The sequence below is a fragment of the Megascapheus bottae genome, chromosome 15, assembly GCF_031878675.1.
Source record: "Megascapheus bottae isolate mThoBot1 chromosome 15, mThoBot2.hap1, whole genome shotgun sequence".
Taxonomy (NCBI): Eukaryota; Metazoa; Chordata; class Mammalia; order Rodentia; family Geomyidae; genus Megascapheus; species Megascapheus bottae.
This window is the reverse complement of record NC_143523.1, coordinates 20,944,054-20,959,895: the sequence shown is the minus strand read 5'-3', so window position 1 is coordinate 20,959,895 and position 15,842 is coordinate 20,944,054. Positions and strand designations below refer to the sequence as shown.

General features: G+C 55.9%; 1 protein-coding gene across 1 annotated transcript; it reads right to left on the bottom strand.

The window, feature by feature from the left end:
* Positions 1–98: 98 nt before the first annotated feature.
* On the bottom strand, positions 99–15,289 carry Psd (pleckstrin and Sec7 domain containing). The gene is made up of 17 exons (XM_090346009.1): positions 15,195–15,289; positions 13,092–13,822; positions 12,733–12,835; positions 11,914–12,274; positions 10,804–11,244; positions 9,032–9,226; positions 8,792–8,872; positions 8,505–8,617; positions 7,907–7,965; positions 7,734–7,823; positions 4,420–4,463; positions 2,733–2,923; positions 2,580–2,650; positions 2,297–2,454; positions 2,013–2,157; positions 1,160–1,303; positions 99–881 (listed from the first exon to the last, which is right to left on the bottom strand). Exons 2-17 carry the CDS (start codon positions 13,737–13,739, stop codon positions 657–659), a joined length of 3,069 nt encoding a protein of 1,022 aa, XP_090202135.1. The 5' UTR covers positions 13,740–13,822; positions 15,195–15,289; the 3' UTR covers positions 99–656.
* Between the last annotated feature and the right edge of the window lie 553 nt (positions 15,290–15,842).

Sequence of the window (15,842 nt, the reverse complement as noted above, 5' to 3'; positions counted from 1 at the left end):
CTATGACAGCCTTAATGTGACTCCTCTGATCCCACTCCTGTCTCTAGAACCAGCTTCTGGTGCTGGCCCCAAGCTGAGAGTACAGAAGGAGGCCCAGCTGGCAATTCAGAGCAGTTTTAATGAGGGTGGAGGCTGTACAAAGGGCAGGGCCCACTGAGGGAGGCAAGCAGGCTGGGCCGCTCAAGCCTATGGAGGGGGTCTCAACATGGACGCCCTTTCTCCACCTCTGGAAACAGAAGGGTGAGCCCTTGGGGAGAAGGAGGAAAACCAGCTTAGCCCAGCTCCTGGCAGGCACCAGGACAGAGGGGTTGCTGGTGTGAGGGTCGGTGGTCTCAGCAAAAAGCAGAAATGTTGTCAAGCCTCCCCCACAGGAAAAAAAAAAAACCACATCAAAAGTTCAGGGGCACCGGCCCCGCCCGCCCCACCCACCCGGTACCAAAAAGTGCAAAACATTATCACAAAAAGGGGGTCTCAGAAAGGCCCTCAGCCTCGGCTTCTGAAGCCCTTGCCCTGCCCTGCCCTGCCCTGCCCCGGACACCGCGTCCGGCGCGGTCGGGCCCTGGGCCAGAAGGCCCTTGTGGGTGGCCCGAGCCAGGCAGGGTCACATCTTCATGCAAGTGCCACGCAGGCACCGCCCCCAGGCTTCCACTCCCTGCTCAGGGTTTTCTCCTTGCACTGCCTGTTCGGGCCTCTGAGCTGGACCGAGAAACCCGGGGCTGGCTAGGCAGGTTGGGCCGCAGAGAGGGACTGGAGTGAGGCAGGGGGAGTCCGTCCTCCGTGCTTCCAGCCTGGGCCAGGGCTGCCTCTATGGCATCCAGCTCTTCACAGGCTGCCTTCAGTTTGACCCGGAGCAGCGCTGCATAGGTGCCATAGCGGGATTTCTGAGAAGAAGGCCAAAGGCCGTAAGAGCCCACTCTCCTCCCTGGCCCACCCCACCCCACAGGCTGCCTCACAATGGGTTCTGCGAGAACTAGGGACATGGAACATTTGACATATGACATACAGGTCACTCCTTACTCTAGTAAGTTTGGAATCTTAGCTTTGTTGCCCAGAAGACAAAACTAAAGCTCAAAAATCTGCCCAAGATCACCCAGCTGGTTACACTCCTAGAGCCGGGGGGGGGGGGGGTGGAGGTGCAAGGCAGGGAGAACGTCCTTACCTCAAATTCCAAGTAGGCTTCCTTCTGCCGCTGCTCATCGGCCTCCTTGCCTCGAGCCTTCTTTCCCAGCTGGGTGGCTCTGTGCTCTCGCAACTCATTTGCCATGGCCTTCAGCTTGGCCTCATGGGTCCGAACCTGCTCCTCCTAGCAGACATGCGAGCCTGTCAGTGTTACTAGTGTGTGCAAGCTGGGTAGTATCTCCAGTTGTTTTGTGCTTGTATAGAGGCTTAAACTCAGGGCCTTGCACTCTTACTCAGCTTTTTCTAAGCCGGGCATGGTGACTCACGCCTGTAATCCTAGCTACTCAGCAGGCTGAGATATGAGGATCAAGGCTCAAAGCCAGCCCTGGCACAAAGGGGGACCTGAGACTCTTATCTCCAATTAACCTCTAGAGAATGGGAAGTGGGACTTGACTCAAGGGTAGGGTGGTAGCCTTGAGCTGAAGAGCTCAGAGATGCACCCGGGATGAGTTCAAGCCCCATGACCCACAAATTAAAGAAATAAATAAATAAAAATGTAAATAAATAGAATCTCTCAGACTTTTCTGTCCCAGCTGGCTCCAAACCATGATCCTCTGATCTCAGCCTCCTGAGTAGCTAGGATCACAGACACGAGCTGACAACACTCAGCATTTTGTGCAAATTTTAACCAGATGTCCCCTTTGAACCAGCAAAACACCATGTCTGTGTTTTCCAGCTTAGCATGCAGCACTGGCTCTGGATTTCAGCCTCTGCCTGTCACCCCTCGGCCAGTATAGAGAGGACTAGACAGTTACCTAAGCATACACAGTATGCAGCCTGGACCTGCCCCCTCTCTAACCCACTGTCACTCAGACCCAGGGGGCTGTGGCTACCTGGGAGAGGCGGGTGGCAGCACTGGGTAGCAGAGGGCGGCTGAACTTCTTTTGGGAACTAACGGCAGCTGGGAAGGGAGGTGCAGAGAACATGGCGGCCACCACGTTGATGCGAGTGATCCAGGACTGCATCTGCTCCAGGCTCCTAGAGAGACAGCACAGCCCTAGGGTCCTGGGCCTAAGGCTCCTGTCCAAGGTTGCCCAGTCCATGTTTGGTACATAGTGTGGGAAGGAAGGAGGCCACTGAGGAAGGGGGGAGTTGGGGTGCATGGTCTGATACTTACGGGGCCTGGAAGAGGAAGACCCGCCAGTCAGCTGTGCGCAGGTAGAAGACGTGTGGTCTCTTGCTGTAGTCGCTGGCACGGGTGGCCAGGGCATGGTGGATGCTGATGGCATTCTTCAGCTCCACTTCAGAAAGAGCCTTTCCGGGCTGGTACTCCTCCTGCAGGGGTGCCCGTCTTGTCTTGCCCCAGTCCCAGCCTGGTCTAGTCCCAGATACCAGTTTCCCTCTCCCAAGCCACTAAGGACTACCCATCCCTCAGTCAACCCCCTCTCCGCCCCCAGCACCTTCTGGAGGTAGAGGATCATGCCCTTGAGAATCCCGTGGAAGCTCTTCCAGCCCCTCTTGCCCCGGGGCGCTGCAGGGAGGAAAGCAGGTCACCCAGGCCTAGGGCAGGCCCACACCCACGTACCCCCAACCCCCGACATCCAACCACATACTCTTCCTGCAGTCAGGGTCTGCGTGAATCTTTCGCACCAGGGTTCCGTGCTTGTAGACGGCCGCCCCAGGCTCGGGGGTCAGATCCAGGAAAGGACTGGAACCGCTGCCACTTCCCCCACTGACCCTCTTGATGACCTTGGGGTTGGGGTCAGCCAACTCAGACAGAGAGCGCCTCAGCTCCTCCTCGTCTCTGCAGGTGTGATTGCCTCAGAGGGGGCTGGCCTTGGACCCACACAGCCCATGGGCCCTGGCTTCTACACTGCCTCCCCCCTCCCCGCAGTGCTTGGGATTTGCCAGAGTAGTCCCCTAAGACGGCTAAGAAAAACAGGAGACCCTGGCTCATCCCTTCCTCATCAGAGAAGCTGCAGAAGCTTTTATGCTCTACTACGTGGAGCCAGCATTACATCTCCCCAGCTTAAACCATTCCAGCTAGGCCTGCCTCCATTTCCCACTCCACACTCATTTTAGCCATGTCTTTGCCTCACAAATACTTCTTGGGCTAGGAGTGTAGCTTAGTGGTAGAGTGTTCGCCTAGCTTGCGTGGAGCACTGATTCCTCAGTACCATATACACAAAAAAGCAGGGAGTGGCACTGAGGCTCAAGTGGCAGAGTGCTAGTCTTGAGCAAAAAAATGTGTCCAAGGAAGCCTCCCGTGTCCTAGTTCTGAGCATTACCCACCCCAAGGTCTCCTCACAACTTCGAATATTTAGCTAAACTCAGCAATAACCTGATGCCTAGATGGTAGGGAATACAAACTTTTTTTTTTTCCAGTCCTGGGCTTGAGCTCAGGGCCTGAGCATTGTCCTTGGACTTTCTCAAGGCTAGAGCTCTACCGCTTGAGCCTCAGCTCCACTTTCGACTTTTTTCTACGTATGTGGTACCGAGGAATCGAACCTGGGTCTTCGTGCATGCTAGGCAAGCACTCTACTACTAGGCCAAACTCCCAGCCCAGAGAATACAAACTATTAACTGTTTTTGTTTTTGTTTTCTTTTTGCCAGTCCTGGGGCTTGAGCTCAGGGCCTGAGCACTGTCCTTGGGCTTTCTCAAGGCTAGAGCTCTACCACTTGAGCCTCAGCACCACTTCTCGCCTTTTCCTATGTACGTGGTAACCAAGGAACCAAACCCAGGTCTTCTTGCATGCTAGGCAAGCACTCTACCACTAGGCCACGCTCCTGGCCCTATTAACTGATGTTTAAGGAAGGGCTCAGTTGTCAAGACTAGGACCCCAGAGGCCAAAATTAGATGTCCTGCCTTAGGCTGGATTCTTCTAAGACTGAGTCTCTGGTTCTGCCCAAAGGAACATAGCTCTCTGTTCTCTGATGTCTCGACTCCCTCAAACTTAAAGGAGCCTCCTATACTACTGGGTGGGACTATACTTCCAGAGACATCTGCTTTCCCCAGTCTGCTAGGGGACCTCCTTCTATGGTTCAGTACCCCTCTTCTGTTCCAATCCAGCTTATAATAACAACCCAGCCAGAGACAAACCAGACCCCAAGTCCAGACAGGCATCTCCAAAAAAGGAAGTGAAGCAGCCTCATTACCTCTAAGGGCCTCTCTCACACATACCCATGTCCCTGCACCCAGAGCCCTAGACTCTTGAGGCCCTGCCTGTCTTTCTTGGCCTCCCCATGTAACCCCTCCCTCATACCCCAACCCTAACTCCACTTCATGGCCCCAGGACTCACATGGCCCACTGCAACTTCTCATTCTTGATGGAGCTGTATAAGGCCTGGGGAGGGACAAATCACAGGGTTATGGGTAAGTACTGGGGAGATGCAGTAGGGACCCAATGTCCAGGCTCAGAGCCCTATCTTTCTGCTTGGGAGAGGAGGGGTCTATAGGGCATAATAACAACCAACAAACCAGGCTCTAGAGTGTGGAGTATGAAGACAGGCCCAGCCCCACCACCGCCATAATAGTAGCTGCGTGACTGGGCAGGTAGCCATGGGAAGAACAAACATAGCAACACGTGGGGGCAAGTGGTTAGCACAGGGAGCCCTGCATACGGCTGCTGCATAGTAGCTGGCAGTTGCTATTATTATCTTTGTTGTTATGAAGGGGCTCTCCTGCTCCAAGCCTGGCGAGGGAAGCACAGCTCTAGGGGAATGGGAAAGAGCGGCCCAGGAAACTCCTTCCCCCAGCCATGTGCTGTTATCAGAGGAAACTGAGGCCTCCTCCTTCTCCTCCACAAAGAATTCACTCTGTCCTCCCCTCCCTTGCCATAGAGAACACTCTCAATAGATCTCAACCCCAGGACAAGCCTTCCACCAACCCAGACAGCAACATCAAGCCAAATGGCAGGGCCCCAGCTCCCTGCCCACAGGAACACTTCATGTCTCTGGAGAACAAACATTAGTCTGAAGCAGTTCTTTTCCCTTCCAATCCCTTCCCATCCCACACTGTGGCCTCCTGCACCTGTCACTTTACACAGGAGATATTTGGGGACCCTGGGATGACAGAGGAGAGAATGACCTCCAGGAACAATTAAAAGGATTCTCTTCTTGGGAGTGGCCAGAAATATGGGTCCCCGCCAGGGACTCCAACTGTGGGGGCGCTTCTGCCAGCCTGTCTGTGAGTGGGTGTGTCCCCAGCATGTGCCGTGTTTTGCTGTGTGTGCCTTATGACACAGCCTGCGTGTGAGCTGGGTGCAGTGGTGACGTCGGTGCCTTCCCCATGATGGGACACTACCTCCCCCCCCTTTACTCCCCAACACACCACGCAGTCCCCAGCCATACCTAGCCATAAGCTAGTCAGACACTTCCATGCTTTCATACCCTGTCTCCGGGGTGGGTGCATCCCACAGCCTCCACCCAGAACAGGACTGGCACCCAGCGAGCAACACCCAGCACACACTTGGCCCAAACACAGTACCAATCAGCCCCTGGACCCTCACTCCCCAACCGTCTGGACAGGACATTGAAGTGGCCACCAAGATCTAACCTGCAACCCTCCAGCCTTCCAGTTCATCCCTTGCCCAGTCTCAAGACTCCCCTTTGCCCACATACACCTTCCTTCCTTTGAAGGTCCAGAACCCCCTCCAAAAGACCCGTGTCCCCCTCCCATCTACAAAACCCGCTTCATTCCCAAGGTTGGTGAGGTCCACCTTGGCCCTCCCTGCAAAGCCCATGCCCACCTCCGTGTGCCCACAAGCTCTGCTCCTGTTGTGCCCCCCCCCCCACACACACACACTTGTCCCTACCAGTGCCCTCCTCTGCTCCAGGCGTCCCTGACACCTTTCTTAGCCTCCCTCTCAGTCACCCCAAGCCCGAGTGGGCCGCGGCTCCCACGCCCTCACCGCCTTTTTCTTCTTGCGGCTCTGCAGGCGGCTGACCACCAGGTCGGTGTAGAGCACGGGCTTGAGGCTGCGCGAGCGCTGCGGCCATCCGTAGCACAGGGTCTCGGCGCCACGGTGGGTGCGCCCGTAGCGCACTGAGCACAGCGAGCGCGAGCGCAGCCGCCCGGCGCTGCTGTGGATGCTGTTGACGCCGATCATGCTGGCCCGGCCCGCACGCCGAGACCCCCGGCCATGCCCCCCGCCCGCCCCCGGCCCCGGGCCGCCCGGAGGGCCCGCGGACAGCTCCCCCGACAGCCAGCCGGCGCGAGCGCCCGGCCGAGCGCGGCCGGCTCCCACCGACGCACGGAGCGCGCGGCTCCACCGCTCGGTGAGGGAGAGGGGGCGCAGACAGGGAGGGGAGGGCGAGGGCTGGGGGCGGGGACCGTGCAAAATGGAGGCGCCCGAGCGCCAGGGGGCCCTCGGCGCTGCCGCTAGGAGGGGCCGGAGGCCAGCGGGGGCGCATGCGTGGGGGCTGGCGGGGGGCGGGGGGCACTTGGCTCCCCCAGAGCTCGGAGCTTGGGCCGTGAAGGCGGGCTGCCGGGAGGGTGTGGAGCTCCCTCTCTCCCGGCTCGGCGTGCCAGCTGAGGGTAAATGGAGAGGGTAGTGGGACAGCCTTCACTTCAGCACTCACTCGCAGATACCCCAAAGTCCAGGCATGAATCCCGCCTCGCGCTTGAACACCCCAGTTCAGAGTTGTACTTAGCTAGACCATCACTTCACATTTACCCCAACTTATAGTCGAGATGTATGCCTCCGAATTCACCACACGCCGCCAGATCACTGACATGTCATTATATGGGATATATATCATAGGTCATATGATATATAATTCCATAGATGATATACATATCATATACGTAGGTGAGAGCCATGTATGGCACCAAAGCACCCCAAGTCACACATATCCCTTGATTCAGATACCCTGCCACACATACACAACACACAAGTACACCACGATCTCACTGACATCGCACCTCCCTTGCTCGGATGCATCCCCAAATTCCTAAGCCCAGAACACCCCAAGAATCAGCCACCCTGGGACATATCCTGTCCATCACATGGATGTGATGATGGCAGTTTCTTCAAGGGAGTCCAGGCCTTCCTGGATAAAAACATCGCCCCATCAAGAGAGAGAAGACTGAACCCCCAGGACAAGGACACCCCTTCTCCTACTCTCCTCCGAAGTCCCCGTCCCTAACTCGAGTGCTGGCGCTTGGGTGCAGGGTGTACTCCTCAAGGAAGTGGAAACAGTATTCGGGCAAATTCAGCGCCCTTGCTAGACCTTGGAGAAGCCTTTGCCGCTCTGGACCCCTCGACCTCTAGTCCCTCGAGGTCTTTGCGGGGTAGGAGATGTGTGTGCCTCGGTGCTCAGGGGCCACGGGAAGAGGGAACGCTACACCTCAAATGCAGAGTCCCGGGCCGCCTGCTCACGCGTTTTCCAAAGCTGACTCCCCCTCCCCCGTGCGCCGACCGCACGCGTGTGCGCATGTCCAAGACAGCCTGCTGTGGGGGCTGGGCGAGGGGGCGGTCCCCAGGCTGAGTCACGGCGCGAGCCGAGCGCCCGCCCGCCCGCTCCCATCCTCCCCTCCCGCCCATTCTTCTGCCACGCCGCTGCAGACCAGCCCCCAGCCCTTCCCTCCTCCGACGTCTACCCCGCCCCCACACCTTGAGCAGCTCCCTGGGGAAGTCGCCGCCATCGTTGAGGCCCTCCAGGTTCCCAATGAAGTCCCCGCAGGTCATGCGCTTCCCAATGTTCTAAGGAAGGAAACAGCGGCCGGTGAGCTTGACGTGGAGAGGGGCCCGTTTCCCGGCTCCCCCCGGCCCCCCTGCCTACTCACATGGCCGTGGAGATCTGTGTTGAGTAGCATGAGGGCACAGGTCAACGTGTGGGCGCCGTCTAGCGGAAAGAGGCGTGGTTAACCTTGGCCCACAGCCTCCTTCCCTAAGCAAGCACTTCATCGCCCGCCCCTTTTCAGGACCCCCCTGGATCCACTTTGCTAAGAGAAGACCTGAGCCCTGTTAGTGAGCCCTCTTCCTCGTTCCTCTTCTAGCAGACCCTCAGTAAAGAACCTCTCCCCCTTTTCCACTTCCACAACCAGGCTTGGCCCCTACATGCACTTGCCTCTCCGTGCTAAGCCCAAGCAAGGTGACCTCCCACGGACACGCAGATCAGAGCAAATACCCACCGATGCCACCACGCACTGCCCTTCACACGTGAATAACTAAGCAAACACTCCGGCTACCCAAGCACTGGCCTTGCCACGCAGGTGATAGCACCTCCTACATGAAGCCACCTGGGCACTGTCTGGGCACATGCACATTCACATGCCTGCAGACGTGTGTATTGGTTCCCTCCTGCATACACATGTGTTTCAAGCACACATGGGTGCCCAGCCTGTCTGCCTCAGTGGGCTTCTGGGACAGTGAACAGCGCACCTTCTGAGGACAGGGCTTCAGGATTGCACTGGAAGTATCGCTGGGAGAAGTGGGCCAGCACCCGCTCCCGTTCCTGGGTCTCCCCCATTAAGGCCAGTTCCTTCAGAAACACCCTGAGGAAGGAGAAGACAGGAGGATGTCAGCCCTGCCCAAGGTAGCCCTGGCTTTTCTCTATGCCCAGCCAGCTTGGGACAGAGGATGTCAGGACAACTTAGAGGAAGGACAAGGACTCCCTGCACACCAAGACTGGAGAAATGGGGACTGTCCCCCGAGAATTCAGTACCCACCTAAGAGCCTGGTCCAGAGTCATGCCGGTGAAGACAAAGAACTTGAGGTACTCTCCAGCTACCAATTTGCTGAAGTCATTGCTGCAGGCAGGGCAGAAAGATAGATGGTGTCTCAAGGGAATGTATCAAAGTGCCATCTGGTCTTCCTTGTGACCCCAGAGTATTACATGGAGATGGAAAGGCGCTGCCCATAGAATGAGTTCCCCTGCCCCCAACTCAGCCCTGGCCCAGTGGCTTTACTTCTTTCCCAGGTGTCGGGCCACATCAGCCTTCCTGAAGCCATCTAGTCGGAACAGCCTCTTGGCTAGGCGCTGAGCAGCTTCCAGATCTGCTTTCTGCCCATTGGACAAGGTATCTGTGCTTCCCAGGGCCAGACGTTCTGTGCTGTCCAGCTCTGAATCTGAGTCTGACACCAGCTGGCTCAGGGGTGGTTCACTGTCAGGGGAGAACACCAGTTTAGGGCTGGGGTAGAACCCTCCAGAGTTACCCACACATCTGTTAGTCTCCAGACCCACAAGACTGGGGTCGGGGTGTGGGGACAGACATGGGCATATTCCTTTTTTTTTTTTTTTTTGGTAGGTCTTGGGCACTGTCCCTGAGCTCTTTTGCTCAAGGCTAGTGCTCTACCATTTTGAGGCAGCTCCACTTCTGGTTTTCTGGTGCTTAATTGAAGATGAATCTCATGGACTTTCCTTCTCTGGCTGGCTTTGATCTGTAACCCTCAGGTCGCAGCCTCCTGAGTTGCTAGGATTACAGATAGGAGCCATCAGGGCTCAGGAAAAAGGGCATATTCTTCTCTCTAGGGATAGCTTTCTTTTCATCAGCCAGCTTCCATCATTACTACCCTCTATGGAAGTCCTGTTTCAAGTCTAACCAACATTGAGCTAGTTGCTGTGGGAGTTCTGGCTGCTTCCCCAGGGTTCTCAGGGGTTACAATTTGCTATTAGATATAGATTATTCATCTCCACTCTGGCCCTCCTCACAACAGTCTTCTGTTTCTGAGGATACGGGCATAGGTAGAGTAAGATAGGCTGCCACAGAAGAGGAGTGAAGGGTCAGGCAAAAATTTGAGGGCAGGGGCTGGGAATATGGCTTAGTAGTAGAGTGCTTGCATAGCATACATGAAGCCCTGGATTCAGTTCCTCAGTACTACATAAACAGAAAAAGCCAGAAGCAGTGCTGTGGCTCAAGTGGTAGAGTACAAGCCACGAGCACAGACAGGCTCTGAGTTCAAGCTCCTGCACTAGCAAAAAAAAAAAAATTCAGGGCAGTAAGAGCACCCTCCTACCCCCAAGTCTTTCCTCCTATTTTTTGCCTTTTAAAGGAGCTTCTCTTTGAGCCTACCTACAAAAAAAGGTTCCTGGGGAGTGTTTGGGGGTCAGGGTAAAACCCTTAAATCCCCTTTCTATTCCTCCCCTTCCCTTCCCACCCCAGCTGCTCTATTTGCAAAGCCACCTGTCACCCCAGAGACAGAGGCCGGAAACTCCTGGTTGCTAGGAAACCCTGTCTCCTTGGCCACCCCCTTCTGTTGCCATGGTTTCCATGACTGAGAGTGTAGCTTGGGGGGGGGTGCACGAGGCAGAAAGGTTAGGCTGTAAAAGGACTTTCCTGGAACAGGGTGATAGATGCCTGAATGACAGGGGGTGGGGAGAGGGAGGGGAGGGAGGTGATGGGAGGGACCACTGACTGCATCTTTGGTAAAGCTTCCAAGCTGAATGAGGGTGAGGAATTCCACTTGGGGAGGAAAGAGCCCTCTAGGAGAGAAAGAGGATGTTGTCTGGGGATCCTTCAATCCTGAATCATAGTTTCTCCAATCACTGGGTCTGAGCCCATGGGGGACCTGCAAGGGGCCAATGAAAATCATTCTCCAAATAGGAAATTAGACATCTGTTCATCACCCCCACTCAAGGGTCAGGAATATAAACCATTTCCTCATACTAGGAATCTGTCCCTTAATTAGTTAATCCTGTGGCCCTCAGAGGGAAGGCTAAAGCATCAAAGGATTTACTCACCTGCCAAGGGGTGCTGCCCCCAGCCCAAGGCTGTCCTCCGAGTGGCAGGGACTAGGGGGTTCCCTCCCTGAGGCCATCTTGGTTCTGGCCTTTGCTTCCTCCTCCTCCCCTCTCTGTGTGCAAGGACCATCAGCAACCGAGCTGGTACCAGAATCTGGTTCAAGAGGGGCTAGTGGGGCAGGAGCAGGTGGGTCGAGTCGGGGAGCTGGGGGTTGGGGAGGCAGCTCAAAGGTGAAGAAGGGGCTCTGGGTTGGGCCAGGTGAGGCCAGAGCCTCCAGTGAAGCAAGGCTGGTGTAGGAGGTGCCCTTGGCCCGGTGTGACTCCAGGATGGCTTCAAACACACAACTGAAAGAGTCAGGCCCATCAGCTGAAGGGCTGGTCCCAGGTAGAAAGGGCACAGGTGACTTGAGAGGCCCAGTGTGAGGCATTTGGTTCCCTGGCCTGTAGGGACAGGGAAAAGTGATCAGGGACCCAGGGTCAGATGTTGGACAGGATTTCTTTGAATTCTCTCCCTGAATCTATAAAGGGGGCCATCATTCCCTTTACATCCTAAGAAAAAGAGCCACAGGAGGCAGAGCCCAAGAAATTCAGTGCCTTTGAGGCCTTCAAGCCCCACCCATTGCCCGCACCCAATCCCCCTCCCTTTCTCACTGCTAATCTCCCTTTCTCCTCCTTTCCCCTGATCCGCTTCCCTTCTGCCATCCCTTTTCTATTTCTGGCAACATCTTAGGAAAAGATGAGGCTCCAAGCTGCAGTGGGGTGTGAGACAGAAAGGAAAGCCCCCACAATTCCCCAGTCTCCTGCCGGGACCTAGGATCTGGACTGATGCTCCCATGTCTCTAGGCTGATTTCTACTCTCTGGCCTCTGATCTTCCAGAACTCTGTTTGTTCTGGTTGGCTGGCCCCAAACCTCATTGGGTCTTGCAGCAGCTGCCCTTACATTTCCAGTCCTTTGCCAGGCCTCTGTCTGGAAACTTCTGCTCCCTGTACTGCCACATCAACACTATGAAGCCAGCCTGATCCTGAACTCCTGACCCTCCCAGCTCTGTGCCCAGCCCTGTCCCTGGGCTACTTGGAAGAAGTCACTCTCTTTTCCAGGTCCCCACTTACCGGGCCCCTTCTGAGACCTCAAACACCTCATCATCCACATCCTCTTCCCCTCCTGCCTCATCCTCATCCTCACTGCCACTGCCCAGGCTGGAACGAGGGCCAGGGCATGGGCTGGGATGGAGGGTGAGTGGACGGGCAGTGCCAGGAGGGCCCTCAGAGCTGGGCTGACTTTCGATGGCAGAGTCAGCTTCCTCTCGCTCAGCCAGCACCTCATCAATGTCAGTCTCACGGTAGCACCTCAGGGGCACTGCATCCAGATCCGTTTCGGAGTATTTGGCTGCTCGCCCCACAGCCACCCCAGAGCCCTGCCCGGAGCCCACCACACGAGGAGATGGGGGGACCTTTTCTGGGGGCTTAGCACCTGCAAATAATCATAAGCATCCAGGTCAGGCAGTTTGTCCGCATGGGCCACTGTCTTGATCTTGCTCAGAACTCCCCAGCTGCTTGTACTGGCAGGGCAGGAAGTTTTTTTTACTGTCTAGCCACCACTCCGAACACAACCTTTACTTAATCCTGGTGCCAATGGAGCTTATTTATAACCACGTTTTTGTCACATAGCTTTGAGAAGTCTGAAGGAATCCAATCTCTTTTCTACTCCAAGGAAAGGGACCCCTCCCCCTCCTTTACCACTCAGCTTTCTGCAGGGCACAGCCCAGCCTCTCTGCAGTCCAGATGGGAAGACTGAAGGCTAAAGGGGCTTTCATTGACTCAAGATTCAGAAAGAATGGAGCCAAGATCTGAAGGAAGCCACCCTACCATCCCTTTGCCACTCTGGTGGAAGGCCCTGCCCTCTTTGCTTGGCCTGGATCCTGGGCTTACCTGAGCTGGGGGGGTCCAAGGAGCCATAGAAGAATTCCCATTTGGCCCGAGCGATTCTCTGAGCATGAGAGGAGACTTCTCGTGGGGAGGACCAGGTGTCCCCCTGAGCCATAGAGGGAGAGAAAGGTACAGGCACCCAGAAATAAAGCCAATATACAAGGACACAAGAATATGGAATAGAAATGAAAACACATAGAGGCAGAGATGGAGGTTCAGAGACAAATACAAAGGGAAAGAGAGATTTAGGATATTAAGGGATGCAGAGTGACCAGGAAAGAAACCCAAGTCTGACACTAAGGTAAGCCTTGCCCCTTCACTTGGGCCCAAAGGCCCAAGGGAGCCCGAAGCGATTTGCATACCTGGTTCAGGAATCCAGCATGAGCAGGTCCCCGGAATATCGTGGCCAGGTGCTCAGGGGGGCCCCCCAGCCCATTGGGGAGAGAGGAGTAAAGGCCATCTGCCCCAACCTGGGATGGGATTAATGGCCCACATAGGGGGTCCCGTCTGCCAGGAAGGGTAGAGCCTCCTCCTGCTGGAAGTGGGTCTGATGTGGAGGCTTCCAGCCGCAACTTCCGGTTAGGCCCAAGTGCTGGGGTAGGCCTGGGAGGAGAAACTCCACCTAGGTCCCAGCTCCGGCTCAAACCTCCGGGAGCAGGTAGCCCATTCACTGGCTTCACACTGGCCTTCTCCACAAAACGAAAGATGACTACAGAGCTCTGGGCCCCTGGTGGAGGCTGCCCCGTGGGCGAAGAAGGTGCCCAAGGTGAGGAAGCAATACGGGGTGACGGGGGACCGCGTAGAGGCGTACAAGGTGCTGTCACACGTCCCAGATCCCGGCCTCGGGGACCTGGACCTGCCACTCGTCGTAGCAGGGAGCCTGTGCTGCCATACATGCTGGCTGGGGGACTTTGTGGTACTGGACCTTCGGGGAGCCAGCGACGGGGACATCGTGGTGGGGAGATGGCACAGTCACCTTCTGAGCAAAAGCGCATGGCACTCTGGGCCATGCTGGTTCCGGGGGTCAGGCTGGAGGGGCAGGGATGGCAAGGCCAGGTGGGGAGTGAGGGGGCTGCATGCTCTTCGGATAGGCCTGCAAAAAAGGAAAGGAAGCAGGGGGTAAATTGCCAGGGAGCTCAGCTTCCAAGAGTTCCAGGATCCTAGTCCTGTATGGAATATGCATCATTGATCCTAACCCTGGAAGCTACTTCTATGGCGATCTGAGGAGAAAGGTGTGGTTCAGGAAGGCTGTGGTTCTCTTACTACCTTGGGGCCTGAGAGGAGAGAGGAAGCTAGCTCAAAACTTCTAAGCTGATGTCATCCTAGCTCCTCAGGAGGCTGAGATCTGAAGATCAAGGTTCAAAGCCAGCCCAGGCACAAAGGGACCTGAGAGTCTTAGCTCCAATTAACCTCTAGAAAGTGGGAAATGGGACTTGGCTCAAGGGTAGGGTGGTATAGCCTTGAGCTGAAATGTTCAGGGACATTGCCCAGGCCAAGTTCAAGCCCCATGACCCACAAAAAAAAAAAAAAGAAAGAAAGAAAAAGAAAACCAACAACAAAAAACTTCTAAGATGAATCCCTGTAGCAATTTGGAGCTACTTCAGATATGGGGAGGCTGATTCCCCACATCTGGATCAACAGTGTCAACCAACCATAATCATATAGCCCTGGACCATTTAGCATTCCTTTTCATAGGGGTCCTTCACTCAGGGAGGGGGAAACAATCCTCCTGGAAGGAAAGGAAGCACAGGGTTATGTGGGGACACTGAAGAGCTGAGAGGCACAAGGTAGAAGGAAGGAGAGAGGCCGTAACAGAGGCCCCTATCCCCAGTACACAGATGGTGAGTGGAAAAGAGACATTCATTTTCCAAGTACACACACATGCATAGACACACACACACACACAAAAAAAAAAACGGGTGTGCTAAACAGATTCATAGACAACACCCTCTAGTACACATGGACACACACACGTACACATACTGCTCAAAGACACACCCTCATACACTCTCAGTCATAACAAATATGTGTGTAATGGAAAGACACATGCTTGTTTTACACATACAACCTCATTAAGCAGGAGCATACAAAGAGGTACCCAAATATACACATACAGGCTCTCACCCACCAGTGCACACAGACAGGTATATCAGACATAGATATAATCACATCACAGAGTCAAAATCACGAATACATTCACACACTCAAACACGGACACAAACCCTCCCCTTCCCTAAACTGGTCACCATGGCTAGGGAGGGGCATCTCCCCTCCCCTCCTCCCCTCCTCCCCTCCAGGGGTATGACCGATCTTGTCCAGCCCAGGAGAGACCATAAAGGGGTAAGGGTGGGGGGCTCCTGGTAGCAATGCGGGCCACCTGCCAGGCAGGTTCTTAAAGCTTAATGGGGGTGGGGGTCCTGCTCAACCCGGGTGCAGTCTCCACTCAGAGCCCTGTCAGTACTCACCGCTGCTCGTCCGGAGCTGGAACGGAGAAGAGGCAAAGGAGAGGCTGGGCCCAGCTCAGCTGTGAAGGCAGCGCGGCTCCCGCTCGCTCCAGGCCCGCCCGCCTCTCAGTCCCTCCTCCACTCCCCCTCCCGCCCCAGCGCGCAGCTCAAGCAACGCTAATCCCCCCCCACGCCTCCCTCTCTTAAGACCCAGAGTCCCAGAGGTTGCCAACCCCCTCGTCCCTAGGTCCTGGCTGGGCTCTCCCGCCAACCTAGGACCCACTCCAGACGAGGGGGAGAGCATTGGGAGCCCCGGGTTTCCTCACATGCCCCACCCCACTCCTGTCCAGGGGCCTCTGGCCCATTGCCTCCTAAGCCACACGTTGGACGCAGCTGCATACGCGTGTCCCGCTCCAGACCCCACGCGTGTCCCTAGGAGACTGCCACATGACCTGTTACATGCCACACACGCTCCCGCCCCCACGAGCACGCGGCCGCGCGCCGCGCACCGTGCGAGCTTAGGCCGGACCCGCCCCCTAAATCCCCAGGACCGACTATGGATGGAACGTGAAGGAGACGCTGTCTTGAACCGTAATGGGGTCTGAGTTTCAGACCCAGGCGACCGAATCCTGAGCACCCACCCTGGGTGTATCAGGAGGAAGAAGTCAA